At 47.5% G+C, this 14,977-nt stretch overlaps 1 protein-coding gene across 4 annotated transcripts in view; it reads right to left on the bottom strand.

Moving 5' to 3' along the window:
• Positions 1–760: 760 nt before the first annotated feature.
• Positions 761–14,977, bottom strand: part of LOC116223706 (MAX gene-associated protein-like) — a 39,161-nt gene continuing 24,944 nt past the window's right edge. For all 4 annotated transcript variants that reach the window (XM_031581265.2, XM_042709877.1, XM_042709875.1 and 1 more), the window contains 14 exons: positions 13,947–14,395; positions 12,575–12,851; positions 10,878–11,065; positions 10,113–10,259; positions 9,887–9,923; positions 9,262–9,629; positions 7,987–8,146; positions 5,929–6,165; positions 4,541–5,346; positions 4,116–4,227; positions 3,315–3,566; positions 2,833–2,892; positions 2,564–2,644; positions 761–2,199 (listed from right to left, as the gene is read on the bottom strand). In XM_031581265.2, coding sequence (XP_031437125.1) covers positions 1,298–2,199; positions 2,564–2,644; positions 2,833–2,892; positions 3,315–3,566; positions 4,116–4,227; positions 4,541–5,346; positions 5,929–6,165; positions 7,987–8,146; positions 9,262–9,629; positions 9,887–9,923; positions 10,113–10,259; positions 10,878–11,065; positions 12,575–12,851; positions 13,947–14,395 — 4,076 coding nt within the window. In that variant the 3' untranslated portion in view covers positions 761–1,297. The remainder of the gene's footprint in view (positions 2,200–2,563; positions 2,645–2,832; positions 2,893–3,314; positions 3,567–4,115; positions 4,228–4,540; positions 5,347–5,928; positions 6,166–7,986; positions 8,147–9,261; positions 9,630–9,886; positions 9,924–10,112; positions 10,260–10,877; positions 11,066–12,574; positions 12,852–13,946; positions 14,396–14,977) is intronic.

Raw genomic sequence — 14,977 nt, 5'->3', positions numbered from 1 at the left:
CGAGTTAACTATAAAACAAATAAATACGAAAACAAAACTACTTCCCTCTCCTGTGTGTTTAGGGACAGTTTAGGCTTTATTCAACCAGCCTGACACAGGGACATGATGTCACTTTTTCAGGGTCACACTTACTTTGTAGAAATGAAGAGTGAAGCATCCTCTCCATATTTCTGTCCTTTTGCATCCAGCTGACGGGTGCAGTCCAGCATCCTCAGTGGTGACAGTAATGTGGAGGGCTGGTCTCTAGTGTAAGTACTCTCTCCCACCAGTGGCGGCGCCAGAGACTCTCTCCCACTGCCCCAAAATAGACACGTCTGCCATGCAAGGCACCAGAGACGCAGTGATCAGCCAATCAGGCCTTTCAGCAGGATCCACATGACACATCCGAGATGGGGCTTCATACTAGAGGACAGTAGCTCCAGGACAAGGACTGGGCTCTGGGATAAGGCCTCTCTCGACATTAATGACCATCATTGGGCTCTGGGATAAGGCCTCTCTTGACATTAATGATCATCATTTTAAATCAGGTCAAACATCCCTGCAGCAATGACCTCTATCACAACACAATATCCATCTTAGGCAGCATGTTACAGTTCATAAATGGTAAGTGTGTGGCTTCTGAACTTCCTAATTCACCTTCACTTATCAACGTCAGTTTATTGAACAGAGTAGTTACGTTCCTTACAATTACAGAAGGCATGATAAACTTTTGTTTTACAATGACTCAGTATGTCTAAAGAAGAAGCCTGTATCATGACCATTTCTTGTTCAGGCATTTATAAATATACACTTTATAAGTACATACAGGAACCGTACCAGGAACAAGGCAGCCCCCAATATGGGGTAAACTAAACGTCTGTGCCCACCAGTGTCTGTGCCCACCAGTGTCTGTGCCCACCAGTGTCTGTGCCCACCAGTAATCCATGCGGTAGAAACGTCTGTGCCCCCACCAGTAATCCATGCAGTAGCCACAAATTAAATTAATGCTTTACAAAAAATGTCTGAATTTTCCCCCGTAAATAGAAAACAAACAAAAACTCATCAATGCAATAAAGACATTTGCTTCGAGCGGTCACAGTGTTAAACATTCCTGAGTGTTTGTTGAGTTCTGCAGCTGTACACACTGCTGTGCTCTCTCTGAACTGAGGTTCAGGCCTGATTTAGTTAACAGAAACTAGACGATTACGATTCATTCATTCATTCATTCATTCATTCATTCATTCATTCATGTCTTTCTCCTCTGTCCTCTGTTCTCTTCTTCTCTGTTCTCTGTGCTCTTCTCCTGTAGTACCAACACTCATATCCGGCCCCTCCTCTGCCCTCTCCGTGTGTGTGCACGCCCAAGCGCTGGTGAGCGGCTCCGCAGCTGACGACCCTCTGGGTGGAGCCTTGGAGAGTGTTTGACCTTCTGGGGTGGAGGTGGTCTAGTCTTGGCTTCGAGTAGAGAGGGGGCAGCCTTGGCCTGCTTGGGGGGCCGACCTCGTCTAGGTTTTGGGACGCCGTTCTCCACCACGAGAGACGACAGCAGCGCTGCACACACGGTCACCTTACTGGACTCCTCTGAAGTCAAGGCCACCGCCGCAGCCTCGTCTGCACACTGCTGCTGTGCCCTGTCTGTAGCCTCGTCTGCACACTGCTGCTCTGCCCTGTCTGTAGCCTCGTCTGCACACTGCTGCTCTGCCCTGTCTGTAGCCTCGTCTGCACACTGCTGTTCTTCCCTGTCTGTAGCCTCGTCTGCACACTGCTGCTCTGCCCTGTCTGTAGCCTCATCTGCACACTGCTGCTCTGCCCTGTCTGTAGCCTCGTCTGCATCTAAAGATGGCCGCTCTTCCCTGTCTGTAGCCTCGTCTGCATCTAAAGATGGCCGCTCTGCCCTGTCTGTAGCCTCGTCTGCATCTAAAGATGGCCGCTCTGCCCTGTCGGTAGCCTCGTCTGCATCTAAAGATGGCTGCTGTGCCCTGTCTGTTGCCTCGTCTGCACACTGCTGCTCTTCCCTGTCGGTAGCCTCGTCTGCACACTGCTGTTCTTCCCTGTCGGTAGCCTCGTCTGCATCTAAAGATGGCCGCTCTGCCCTGTCTGTAGCCTCGTCTGCATCTAAAGATGGCCGCTCTTCCAGTTCCTCATTGTTGGGAGCCTCTCCTCCTTGTGTTCCACTGTTGCTAGGTGATGATCGTTGGCTGGAACTGCCAAGTTGTGTTGCTTAAAAATAAAAATAAAAACATACAAAATACAAATGAAAACAAATGCAAATTAAAATCGAACATCACCATTTAGATTATAAAAAAGAACAAAAAAAACATACATATCATATGGTAATGGCATTATATGACACATTAAAATATATGCCTTTTTGGAAAACAATTCAGACCAATAGCTACCAAGTTTATACTGCAAGGAGGAAAGTCATGAGCTATTTCAGTGACTGATTTTAAAGATGGCGCAAAATTAATCCTTGAAAACAAATTCACAAATTTGTTCCAATCTAGAACGTACTCTCTGCTAACAGGCTAGGCTGAGCATACTTATCACTTCTGCTAGATGACGACAGCTTTGTTAAACTTACTCTCTCCTAATAGGCAAGGCTGAGCATTCTGATCACTTCTGCCAGATGACGACAGCTTTATTAAACCGTTGACCTGTGGTGCTAAAACACAACAACAAATAACATAATATAATTTTAAAATCAAACATCAACCGTGAGTGATAGCCTGGCTTTACACTAGGAGCGATCACATACAGATGAACTAAATGTATATAATGAATCACAACGTGGGTAGCAAGGCTACCGTCATCTCTTCCTACATTAGTAAGAGGTGTTAAGTGTTTGCTTACCAGTGTTTCCAGAGTTCAGCAGAGCGGCTCTGAGTTCAGGAGAGTCCCTGGCCTTCACGTCTACAGAAAACAGCAAAGAAAGACTTTTACATTACAGACCCTTCTGGTGAATATCAGAAATATACCACGGACACTTTTACAGACCCTTCTGGTGAATATCAGAAATATACCACGGACATTTGTTCTGTAGTCGTACTGCTGCTCAGTTCTGCCTTTGCCTTCACATTAAACAATCATGAAGATGTTTTACTCACTTACTGCACAGACTCATGAAGAAGCATTTACTGCACAGACTCATGAAGCACTTACTGCACAGACTCATGAAGCACTCTGAACACAACACCTCTCATTTTGGTGAGTTTGGGCTTCATCTCAGGGTTACGAGAGGGCATGTTGCCATGCTGTCTCAGCTTTTTACAGACAATGAGTGTAGTTCGTCTGGCCCAAACCCCAACCCTTGAGGGGTTACCCCCGACACCTGCCTGGCCGCCTGCTGGTTTTAGGGGTCCCCGTGGCAGCCTCCTCTCCAGTGGTTGGTGGAGGGGTCACAAACGTCCTCTTTTTCATGTGGTGTTTCCAGATGGCGAAGCGTTCAGTGAGCCGGTCGCACGCGGTGAGCTTAAGCTGCGCCTTCACGGGGTTCTTCTCGTTCAGACGCTGGCGGTACTGCTCCAGCAGACGCTGACGCTTGCTGATCTCCTCCAGCTTCTTCTTGATCATCTCCTCCGTCTTCCCTGGGGGGGGGGGACAAGACACAGCCATGTTTGTCTCAAGCTCACAAGATAGTGCCAACCTGCCCTTCCTCCAGCATCAGTGATAGTGCCAACCGGCCCTTCTCCAGCATCAGTCTGGCTTCAGGGCCTGCAGGAGATGTCCTTCAGCTGTTACACAACTTTCTTTAACATTGTTTCTATATTTGAACAGTTACAAAATATTTTTTTTTTTATCTTATTTGATCAGAGCCCTTGTTTCTAACCGATTGAATCTGGCCAAATCAAAAACTCTTTTATGAATGCATGGCCTATGTTTCGATCCTTTCTTTGGATCGGTTCGTATTAGGCGCGTGTCCGTGGAACTCATAATTAGGCTAGCTATCTCATATATAGGTTAAATGGTATGCCCTGACCAGATTACATTAAACGGTTACCGGTTTCATGGTTTCCCCAGACCAATCTACCGCTGGTTTCCCCAGGCCAATCTACCGCTGGTCTCCCCAGGCCAATGTGCTGAAGCTGGTTCTTCCCCCCCTGAACAACGTGAGCCGCCCACACACAGATCCTTACCAGACATCTGGGAGATGGTCTTGATGTAGTCAGACTGCGTGCGGGTCATGAAGGCTTTCTTCTTCTCCAGCTTCTTCTCTCTGGTCTTCAATGCAGAGATGACGAGTTTGGCCTGAGAGGGACACATTCAAGAGGAGTTAGATTCACACACAACACACGAGTTGAGTCATTCTGCACTGATGCAGATTTGTTGTTGGGAGCTTTATAACCCACTAGCACACACTGATGCAGATTTGTTGTTGTTGAGAGCTTTATAACCCACTAGCACACACTGTTCATTGCTTTGGGATGACACGTAATGAGGCAGCCCCTCCAATGTGAACGCCATAAACAGGGTTGGGGGAAGGGAGAGGGTGGAGGGTGGAGGGTGGAGGGTGAGGGTGAGGGTGAGGATGAGGGAGAGGGTGGAGTGAATGGCAGCCCACCTGGTCCAGGATGTCCTGCTTGGTGACCTTGATGTTTTTGATGCACAGCACCTCCTTGAGCCTCCTGAAGCCGGTCTGATGGAGCTGGCAGCGCTCCCTCTCTGCCACGCTGTGGTGTGGTGTTCTAGAAAGAGTCGGGGGGAAAACCACAGGGGCCACGACTGTCTTAGCGCCCTCCCCTGGTCCCCGGAGTTTAGAACCTCTGTGCACTCTCCTGGTGGCCTGAGGAGGAACTGCAGCTGCATTGTTCTGGAGTGTTCTGGAGGCCATTGGAGGAACCACCACCGGGGCCACCACCTTCCTCCTTTCTTCCACTGAAGTTCCAGTGTTCTGAGAACCCTTTTTGAGCGTTCCAGTGTTCTGAGAACCCTTTTTGAGCGTTCCGTGTGTTCTGTCAGTAGCCTGCAGGGTCGTTGCCGCGGTGACACTCAGTGGAAGAACCCCTGGGGGGGCCACCTTCACCTCCCCAGCAGGAGTGGTGGGCCGCTGCACCAGTGAGAAGCCTCCCGGCAGGGGGAGGACCGCGCTGAGGAGCAAGGGGAAGGAGAAGGATCCGGTGCGAGGCAGGGTCCTGATGGCCGCCGAGCCCTGAGAGATGCGCATGGTGCTCTTCCCAGAGAGTGAGAAGGGCTTGGCCACAGCAGCGGAGGAGGAGTCAGGAGGGATAGGAGGGGTATCTGTGCCAGTGCCTGCAGTTGGGGCTGTGTCAGTGCTTCTATCTTGAGAGGCAGAGGAAGAGGCACTGAGTCCTGATGCACCGTTTTCTGGGCAAGGACCACTGGGTGTAGGGAGGCCATTCTGGGTGCCTGTTTATTAAAAAAAAAAAAAAACACAAACAAACAGCAGGATATTAACATCCAACATCAGCATCCAATGGTGTGAACAGAATATGCACAGAATATGATTTACGCCATATGGTGGGAAATGGTCAAAGGTTTAAGCAACATTCTAAACCAACGCTCTGGACAATGGTAACCATAGCAACAGAAAGAAAAAAAAGCTGCCCATCAGTTGATACTTTAACGACCCCGTCCTGGTGTGGTGCTGAACCACTGGATCGCTCTAGAGAGTCAGCTGATTCAATTCAGTTCAAAGCCGTGTAATTCGATTCAGTTCAGTTCAAAGCCGTGTAATTCAATTCAGTTCCGTTCAAAGCCGTGTAATTCAATTCAAAGCTGTGTAATGTAATCCAGTTCAATTCAATTCAGTTCCATTCAAAACTGTGTTTTTCAATTCAATTCAATACAATTTTGGGTAATTCCAGTTGAAAGCCTTACAACTCAGTTCAACTCATAGCATCATTAGTGATTTACTCTGTCTCAAGGCAAGTCTCTTTGCAGACCCCCGGGCCAGGCATGTGGCCCCCAGTTGAGCCCCAGTAAACTGACCTGGAGCAGGAGACGGGGCAGATGTGGACTTCATGGCCTTGAGTGTTTTCAAGGGCACTAGCCGGACCAGCTGTCCGTTGGGTTGGCGGTATAGCGCCCCCTTCTGAGCGCCGACCACTGGCTTCAGCATTCCATTCTGGGTGGGTGTGGCTGGCGCAGGAGGAGCGGCTCCATCGGGAGAACCAATGGGGATGTAGAGAAGCTGAGAGGCACTAGGACCCTGAGGAGGAGCATCAACTGAAACAAAACATAAACATACAATTCACACATTCATACAATTCACACAATTCATATATTCACACAATCATACAATTCACACATTCATACAATTCATACATTCACACATTCATACAATGTACATTTGCTAACAAAAAATATGTTCTATTCTGGTCATCCAAGATCAAGCCCCTATCTGAATAAGTGGGGAGGGACCCATACAGACCCATACTGTGATACAGAATGTTCAAAGAGACCTTAAAAGTGCACAGATCGAATAATTGTTTAAAGCTACATTATGTAACAATTTAACCTTTAAAATAACAGCTTCAAAATCATTTTGTTGGTACACTGATTTGTAATATGGTGAATGGTGTCCGCAAGCTAGCCAACATAGCTATCACAATAACATTACAAAGAAGCCGACGCGAGAGCACTTATTACCAGTGGTGGAATGTAACGAAGTATTTTTACTTCGTTACTGTACTTTGGAAGTTTAAACCAATCAGGTGGCTCTATCCAATGATATCAGAGTGCGCGTTTGGCAGCAGCACTAGCGGTAGCTTTGCATGTTATACCTGAACATTCAACAGACAGCCTGACTACTGCCTATTCAACATGAATCCAGAGTCGGCCTGAACTGAGCCCTCTAAAATGAGCCACCCCTGGCCCTATTTAAAAGATATGTTCGAGTTCAAAGGCCCCAAGAATGACTCCTGGAGGTTTCAATGCGGTTCCTGTCTCCCTCAAAAAAAGGAGTTGCTAGCCTTCAATAATTCACCCTCAAATTTAAAGTAGCATATCGAGGTAAGCAGAGTGATTGCTATGCTAAGTTAATGTCCCTGACTTTTGAATATTGATATATGTATTTAATTAGTTTACTGACATGATATTATAATGTTATCTAGCGAAATGCATGTTGACATACAGCAATAGCATCAAAAAACATGATTGTATCTTCATTATATATTTAACGTAGTGGTAAGATAAAGGTAGGTTAGCTATGTCAAGCTAGCGTGCCTTGTTCTGTCCAGTTTTACAATTACATTTGTTTTTCATGTTCCATGTTTCCCTTTTTTACACGTTTACAATTAAATTCCTGGTAGATAACTTGTCATCCGCAGAATTGTAAGATATAGTGTGAACAGTATTATAGATGGTAGGCACAATAAGTACACCAACCTTTCTAATTAACAAATGTTGTTGCTTATAATTATTACTAGTAGTGACATCTGTAGAGGCATTTATTACCAGTAGCTATTTCTTTATCAAAATGGCACAGCCTAGAGAGACAACCCATTGCGTGAGTACTTTTACTTTTAATACTTAAAAGTAAATTTAAAAGTAAGTACTAGGATTGTTGATGTTTTACTTTTACTTTTATTTTCCTGGGTACTTGTACTTTTACTTAAGTACTAAACCTCAGTACTTCCTCCACCACTGCTTATTACTAATATCAATGTCCAAGCATGTTATAACAAGCTTGCTAACATCGCTAACGAGATGTCTTGCTAGCGGCTAAACGTAGCGAAACCTGTTGAAATTAGCTTACTTTGTTTATGACAAACTAGCGAGTCAACAACTTTCCTAACACAGTCAAACATCAAGCAAGTGCAACACAAGACAAAGCAAGACGGCAACTAAGTTACTGAATAGTCCAGCAGAAAGTAGCCCCCTAGCTGGTGGCTCCAGAAACTCCACAGTGTTACTTTAAATCGCAGTGACAAAATACAGGGCAGGCCTTCCATCTACATATGAGCCATATTTAGCCATTCATTTCCCCTCAGTGATTTGCCCCGTCCTATAATGTCTCTACTGGATGTTTCACGGTGACCCACTCACCCAGCGGTCCAGGCACTGCATCCTTCTCCACTGAGGCGTCTGAGCTCCCCGGGAATGTCACCAGCCTGCCCGTGACGAACGCTGCGAGCCGATTGACTGGATGCAGAGCCCCCATTCGACCCAGCATGAGTCTGGCTTTGGCGTAGTGCTTCCCATTTACCTGAAATATACAACACACTACCTTCAGGAAAACACCTGAAATATACAAACACACTACCTTCAGGAAAACACCTGAAATATACAACACACTACCTTCAGGAAAACACCTGAAATATACAACACACTACCTTCAGGAAAACACCTGAAATATACAACACACTAGCTTCAGGAAAACACCTGAAATATACAACACACTAGCTTCAGGAAAACACCTGAAATATACAACACACTACCTTCAGGAAAACACCTGCAATATACAACACACTACCTTCAGGAAAACACCTGAAATATACAACACACTACCTTCAGGAAAACACCTGAAATATACAACACACTACCTTCAGGAAAACCCCTGAAATATACAATACACTACCTTCAGGAAAACACCTGAAATATACAACACACTACCTTCAGGAAAACACCTGAAATATACAACACACTACCTTCAGGAAAACACCTGAAATATACAACACACTACCTTCAGGAAAACACCACGGGCCTTCACTTCTTCTGCGGTCTACATCCAGCTTCTTACCTGCTATGAGCTTCCCTCAGTGATCATCCACTCAGATTCATGGGTTAGTTATACTTAAAGTAACACTATGCAACAATTTGACACTTTTTGAGGTATGGTTTTATAGGCAACTCGTTTTGGTACCATCCTCAAATTCATTTTGGTAGCATATGGTCATGTGAAGGACAGATAAACACCTGTGTCTTCCCCACTAGCCATCCAGGATATGCCCTATGTAGTTCTGTGTAACGGGCTGGTACACCCTGCAAAAATGGAAGAAAAGCTTTCACATGCATGGCGTTGCCAGCTAAACTGCCAAAAGACACCAGTTAGTGTGTTGGCAAGCTTTTATCAGTGTCAGCTGGGCTGTTGGTGGTGTTTGCGAGGTTTTTGCATGCCTTTTAAGTAGTTATCTGACTAGTTTTGGAACAGAACTCCGTATTGCTGCTTTAAATATATACATTTATTCATCCAAATCTACTTAAAGAGGAGTACAGATACACATTTATATTAGTATTTATGCTGCTTGGGTATAGGACCCAAAATCGTTAGCACTTTCCTCTACCAGATGAGCCAAAGGAACACCAGTATTCTGCAGTTACCTCAACCAGCCTCTTGGGGGAGACACCGGGCCTCAGCCGGAGGGCCTTGAGGTATCCAGGCCTTAGAGGCTGTTTGGGGCGGGGCTTCTGGCTCCTGGGCAGGTGCTGCTTGTCCCTGGTGCCATCGCCGCGGGAGATGCTGAGCTTGTAGGTGATGGTGCAGTGGCTCTGTCTCCTGTGCTGGGTCACGGAGAGCAGACGCACACGGTAGAACCCCAGCGTGAACGATGGCGTCAGCAGGTTGAGGCTCAGGCGCCTACTGAGCGTGCTCAGGACCAGTTCGCGGTGCGGTTCCCAGTTGCACTCGGAGACGATCTGCAGCAGCTTGGTGGACGGCACCTCATTCTCCAGCGACTGCTGATGCACGACTACAACATACAGACAGCAAAAGTGGGGCAACCTGTTTTAAACTGGGATTTACTGCTAATGTAACAAGAATGTATCAATGTTCTTTTAGTTGTAGCTGTATTATACTGTATATGAAGGCCAAACGAGAAAGTTTAGCCATTACTACACACACAGATCATTTACACTGGATCTAGGGAGGGTGAAAATAAAATAAGATTTTGGATAGCGTGACCCTGCTGGTTTCACTTGTGACAGTGAAGGTCTTCAGAGGCCTCACCTGGCACAGACGTCTCAGGAGACTGCAGATGTTTTTCCTAAGAGAAGGAAAACAGTGAATGGGTCAATCACAACGTGTTATGTGTCAATCACAATGTGTATACAGTATACACACACAGACACAGACACCAAGACAGACAGACTGGCAGACACACACACACACACACACACGCACACACACGCACACACACACACACACACACACACACGAGAACTGGTCGCCTCACCTTCGCTCTGTTGGTTACCAGACCAGGCAGGATGTGCATCTGTGGTGGGGGCATGCTGTTGATGGGGCGCACGCGGGCACAGGTCATCATGCTGTCAAAGTACTTGTACACCGGACTGCTCTTATCCTCCTCCTTCACCCTCGGGCCCTACGAGAGGAAGCCCAGCAAGGATAGATCACAATGACCAGAGACCAATACCATGAGTTAACTGTGGCACACATGGCAAGGATAGATCACAATGACCAGAGATCAATACCATGAGTTAACTGTGGCACACATGGCAAGGATAGATCACAATGACCAGAGATCAATACCATGAGTTAACTGTGGCACACATGGCAAGGATAGATCACAATGATCAGAGACCAATACCATCAGTTAACTGTGGAACACATGGCAAGGATAGATCACAATGATCAGAGACCAATACCATCAGTTAACTGTGGAACACATGGCAAGGTTGCACAGGTCAAAGTTCACCACATGTGACTAATGGTAAATATTTGTTGCAGTCCAAGTGTTATTACTTCAAATGTCCACAATTACTTTAATTACTCTCAATCAATCAAGACTAATTACCACATAACATGTAATACAAAACATACAACATACAAAAATACAAAACTAAACTAACATGCTAAACTAAATGTAAAAACTGTTTGCAAAAACAGACAATGTCACAAGGACCGAATGCGCAGTGAGATGACGGACACATTCAGACGCATTAATGATCTAGAAACATCCGTGGCCCTTTTGGATCCTTACATTGGGGCGGCGTTTGTTGGCTGGTTTGGAGGGCGCTGAGAGAGAGGCCCTGGCGTTGGACACGCACTGTTTCTGTTTCTGAGGTTTGAACAGCGGCTCAGGGTCCTCCTCGTCCGCCCTGCCCTCCCATAGCAGAGGCACACGACGGCCGGGGGCTGGTCTCAGGCCTTTATCAGGGTTAGAGATGGCTGTAGGGGGGAGAGAGAGAGAGAGGGAGGGAGAGAGAGAGAGAGAGAGAGAGAGAGAGAGGGAGGGGGAGAGAGAGAGGTCAGAAAAGGTTGGAGGAGAGCAGAGAGGACAGAAAGACATTGAGTGAATTTGGGGATGGGAAAAGAGAGGGGTATCAGATTGGATTGGGGCAAGAGAGGGGTATCAGATTGGATTGGGGTAGGAGAGGGGTATTGGATTGGATTGGGGTAGGAGAGGGGGAAACAGTAATAACATCATTAAAGGGTGTCATGTTGTCTATGCCTAATATATAGGCAGGCGACAGGATTATGACAACATCCTACATTAGCACCTATTGACATTCTTATTGTTGTGCTCTGTACAACATAAATAAGTCTTAATTTTAAATGTATGGCAATTTCGTTTGTCTAACTAGACGTACAGCATAGCGGTGCATAATATGACCACCAACTGAACTGTGTGTGTGTGTGTGTGTGTGTGTGTGTGTGTGTGTGTGTGTGTGTGTATTTTCCATCAAGGTGCACTGTGCACCACTCCATTACTTCCCGCTCCTTCAGACGCCTGCAGGTCAAATTACACTGGGATGCACAGTCTGCCTGTTGTATTACACTGGGATGCACAGTCTGCCTGTTGTTTTGCTATAAACATCTCTGTTTTCATTGTGAAAATATTCAGGGCTACAGCCGAGAGTGGTAGAAACAGGAACAACGCCACTGGACCAGACTAGCTCTAGACCACTGGACCAGACTAGCTCTAGAACACTCTAGACCACTGGACCAGACTGGCTCTAGAACACTGGACCAGACTAGCTCTAGAACACTGGACCAGACTAGCTCTAGACCACTGGACCAGACTAGCTCTAGACCACTGGACCAGACTAGCTCTAGAACACTGGACCAGACTAGCTCTAGACCACTGGACCAGACTAGCTCTAGAGGACCTGCCTTCAGGCTGGGGGCTCATGTATCCCTTTGTGTATTTCTAGGGGCCTTCTAGAGTCTCTCAAGGGACAACTCTGAAACAGTGGGGTTACTTGCTGTGAGTTTTTAGGGGCCTGTGACCTCTGGGCCCCTATGACCTCTTGGCCTGTGACCTCTGGGCATGTGACCGATAGGCCCCTATGACCTCTGGGCCTGTGACCTCTGGGCCTGTCACCTCTGGGCCTGTCACCTCTGGGCCTGTGACCTCTGGGCCCCTATGACCTCAGGGCCTATGACCTCAGAGCCTGTGACCTCTGGGCCTATGACCTCTCGGCCTGTGACCTCTTGGCCCCTGCTGTAATCCAGACCACAGAATCACAGACATTTTCTTGAATTAGTTTCTGGCAAAAATAGACTAAAAAGTTTGCTGTACATCTTATTCGGAGTGAAAATGTATAGAACTATAGTTTGTGGATGTGGCGTCTGTACACTGATAGGGTGTGAAGCGGTTCTGTGCTTTTGAAAGGTCTTTGAGCACGTCAGGGGGTGCTAGCACAAAAGGACACACCTAGGGACACAAACACTTACGGTAAGCCAGTAACTTCAGGTCCGTGTTCTTGTTCTTCTCTGCCCTATGAGCGCTGCTGCTGCTGCTGCTGCTCTTGTCAGGGTGAGGCCTTATGAGCAGCACCCGGTGCCTGAAGCACACACACTCAAACATGCACTGGGGCCTTCGGCAGTGGGTGGGGGGCCGCGGCTGCCGCAGAAGGCTTAGGCACACACACCCCAGCCTGCAGAAGTCTCTCTGGCACGCGCCCAACATGTCCCCACGGGCCAAGTCCACACGGTCCGCCTTCACCGAGCCCTGAGACCACACACACAGAGGGAAGACAAAGCAAAACCTGTGAGTGGACGAGGACTACACTAGACTAGAGTAAAGAGTGGATGAGGACTACACTAGACTAGAGTAAGGCCCCGTCCCAATACTACCACTTCACCCTAGCACTTCGCCCCTTCCCCTTCGTTTGCGCGTTCGCGTGAAGGGGTAGGGTGTCCCAATTCTTTTAGACCGAAGGGGAAGTGTTGTTCAACCCTTCAAACAACCCCTTCAAATGGAGTGCGATCAGAGGCAGACTACGGCTGAAGGGAAAGATTACATTTCCCAGGATGCCTTGCGAACACCTTGGTAACCGACTGACTCCAAACATTTTGAAGAAAGATGGCTGCCAGTGCAGAAAAAGAAGTTTACAAAAGTAGTATATCTTCGCAAATAACTATTAAAAAAATGTGAAACACATCGGGATATCTAGCTGATCATTATGCAAAATAATATTCCTTACAGTTGAGTAGAATATGATTGTTAGAAAAAAAAAAATCGCTATTTCACAAATGAACGTCTGTCTATGCTGCTGAGAGTAGCTGAGTAACGTTAACGTTAGTTTGTAAAAAAAACGCTATTTTATTATGACATGTGGGTAAATATGTTTGCCAAAACCTGAAAACCTGACGTGTGTTCAAATTCGCAAACATAGGAACACTGTTTGCCTTGAGTTTTTGGCAAACGTAGCCTACAGTGACGCATCGAGTGGTGTCCCATTTTGCAGGTAAAGATTTCAGTCCCTTGACACTTCTCACTCCGTTGTGAAGGGGCACACCCCAGTGAAGGGCACTTTATTGAAGTGGTAGGGTGAAGTGCTAGGGTGAAGTGGTAGTATTGGGACAGGGCCTAAAGAGTGGATTAAGACTACACTAGACTAGAGTAAAGAGTGGATTAAGACTACACTAGACTAGAGTAAAGAGTGGACTACACTAAACTAGAGTAAAGAGTGGACTACACTAGACTAGACTAAACATGCACATCTTCAGGGAGCCCTGCGAGGAACAAAGCAAAGTAACAGAGTAGTGGTTCTCTGTAGTGACAGCCCCTCCCCACCCCCATCCCTCGCCCATGAGGCCTCACCTGTGCCGTGAGGAGTACGCCCAGAGCGATGGTGGCCCTCTCCTTGGTGACGTATGTCTCCGTGTGGCCCTGGCAGAAGGCCTGCCTCTCCATGGCCTGAAGGTGGCACTGTGGCTTGGTGAAGCCCCCGTAGCGGCTGGTGCCCAGACTGGCGTTGGTGCTGGAGAGGGGTGGCACGGGGGAGGGGGCGTGGGTGCTGGAGAGGGGTGGCACGGGGGAGGGGGCGAGGGTGGCGGTTGAGCGACCCTTCAGCACGCTGTCTAAGGTGCGCACATAGCTGCTGCTCCTGGAGGGGAGCTGGTAGGCCACACCGGCAGCAACCGGGTCGGCGGAGCCGAAGGAGGAGAAGGAGAAGGTCTCGGCCCGCTCTGTGATCCTCTGGGCCTCATTCTCCAGATACTCATCCAGCATCTCACTGCTGAACGCAGAGTGCACCTTCACTGGGCCCTCTGGAACCACACACACACACACACACACACACACACACACACACACACACACACACACACACACACACACACACACACACATTAAAACACATGTCAAATGCACATAGCGTACCGTCTCCGGGTACTCATCCAGCACCTCCCTGCCAAACACTGGACCTTCACTAAGCCCACTAAAAGCACACACACACACACACAACACAGGGCCCTTTAAAACCACACACAGAGACACAGACACACACACACACACACAGGGCCCTTTAAAACCACACACACAGACACAGACACACACACACACACACACACACACAGGGCCCTTTAAAAGCACACACACACACAGGGCCCTTTAAAACCACATACACACACACAGCTACTTCTTAAAACACACACGTGAAAGAACCCCCCTCTCCTGTCAGACCTAGGACACTAAACCTTCTCTCTGTGACCTACACCCCGTCTCCTGTCAGACCTAGGACACTAAACCTCCCTGTGACCTCCACCCCTCTCCTGTCAGACCTAGGACACTAAACCTTCTCTCTGTGACCTCCACCCCTCTCCTGTCAGACCTAGGACACTAAACCTCTC

The sequence above is a fragment of the Clupea harengus genome, chromosome 15 (assembly GCF_900700415.2).
Source record: "Clupea harengus chromosome 15, Ch_v2.0.2, whole genome shotgun sequence".
NCBI classification, from domain to species: domain Eukaryota; kingdom Metazoa; phylum Chordata; class Actinopteri; order Clupeiformes; family Clupeidae; genus Clupea; species Clupea harengus.
This window is presented reverse-complemented; position numbering and strand designations above follow the sequence as displayed.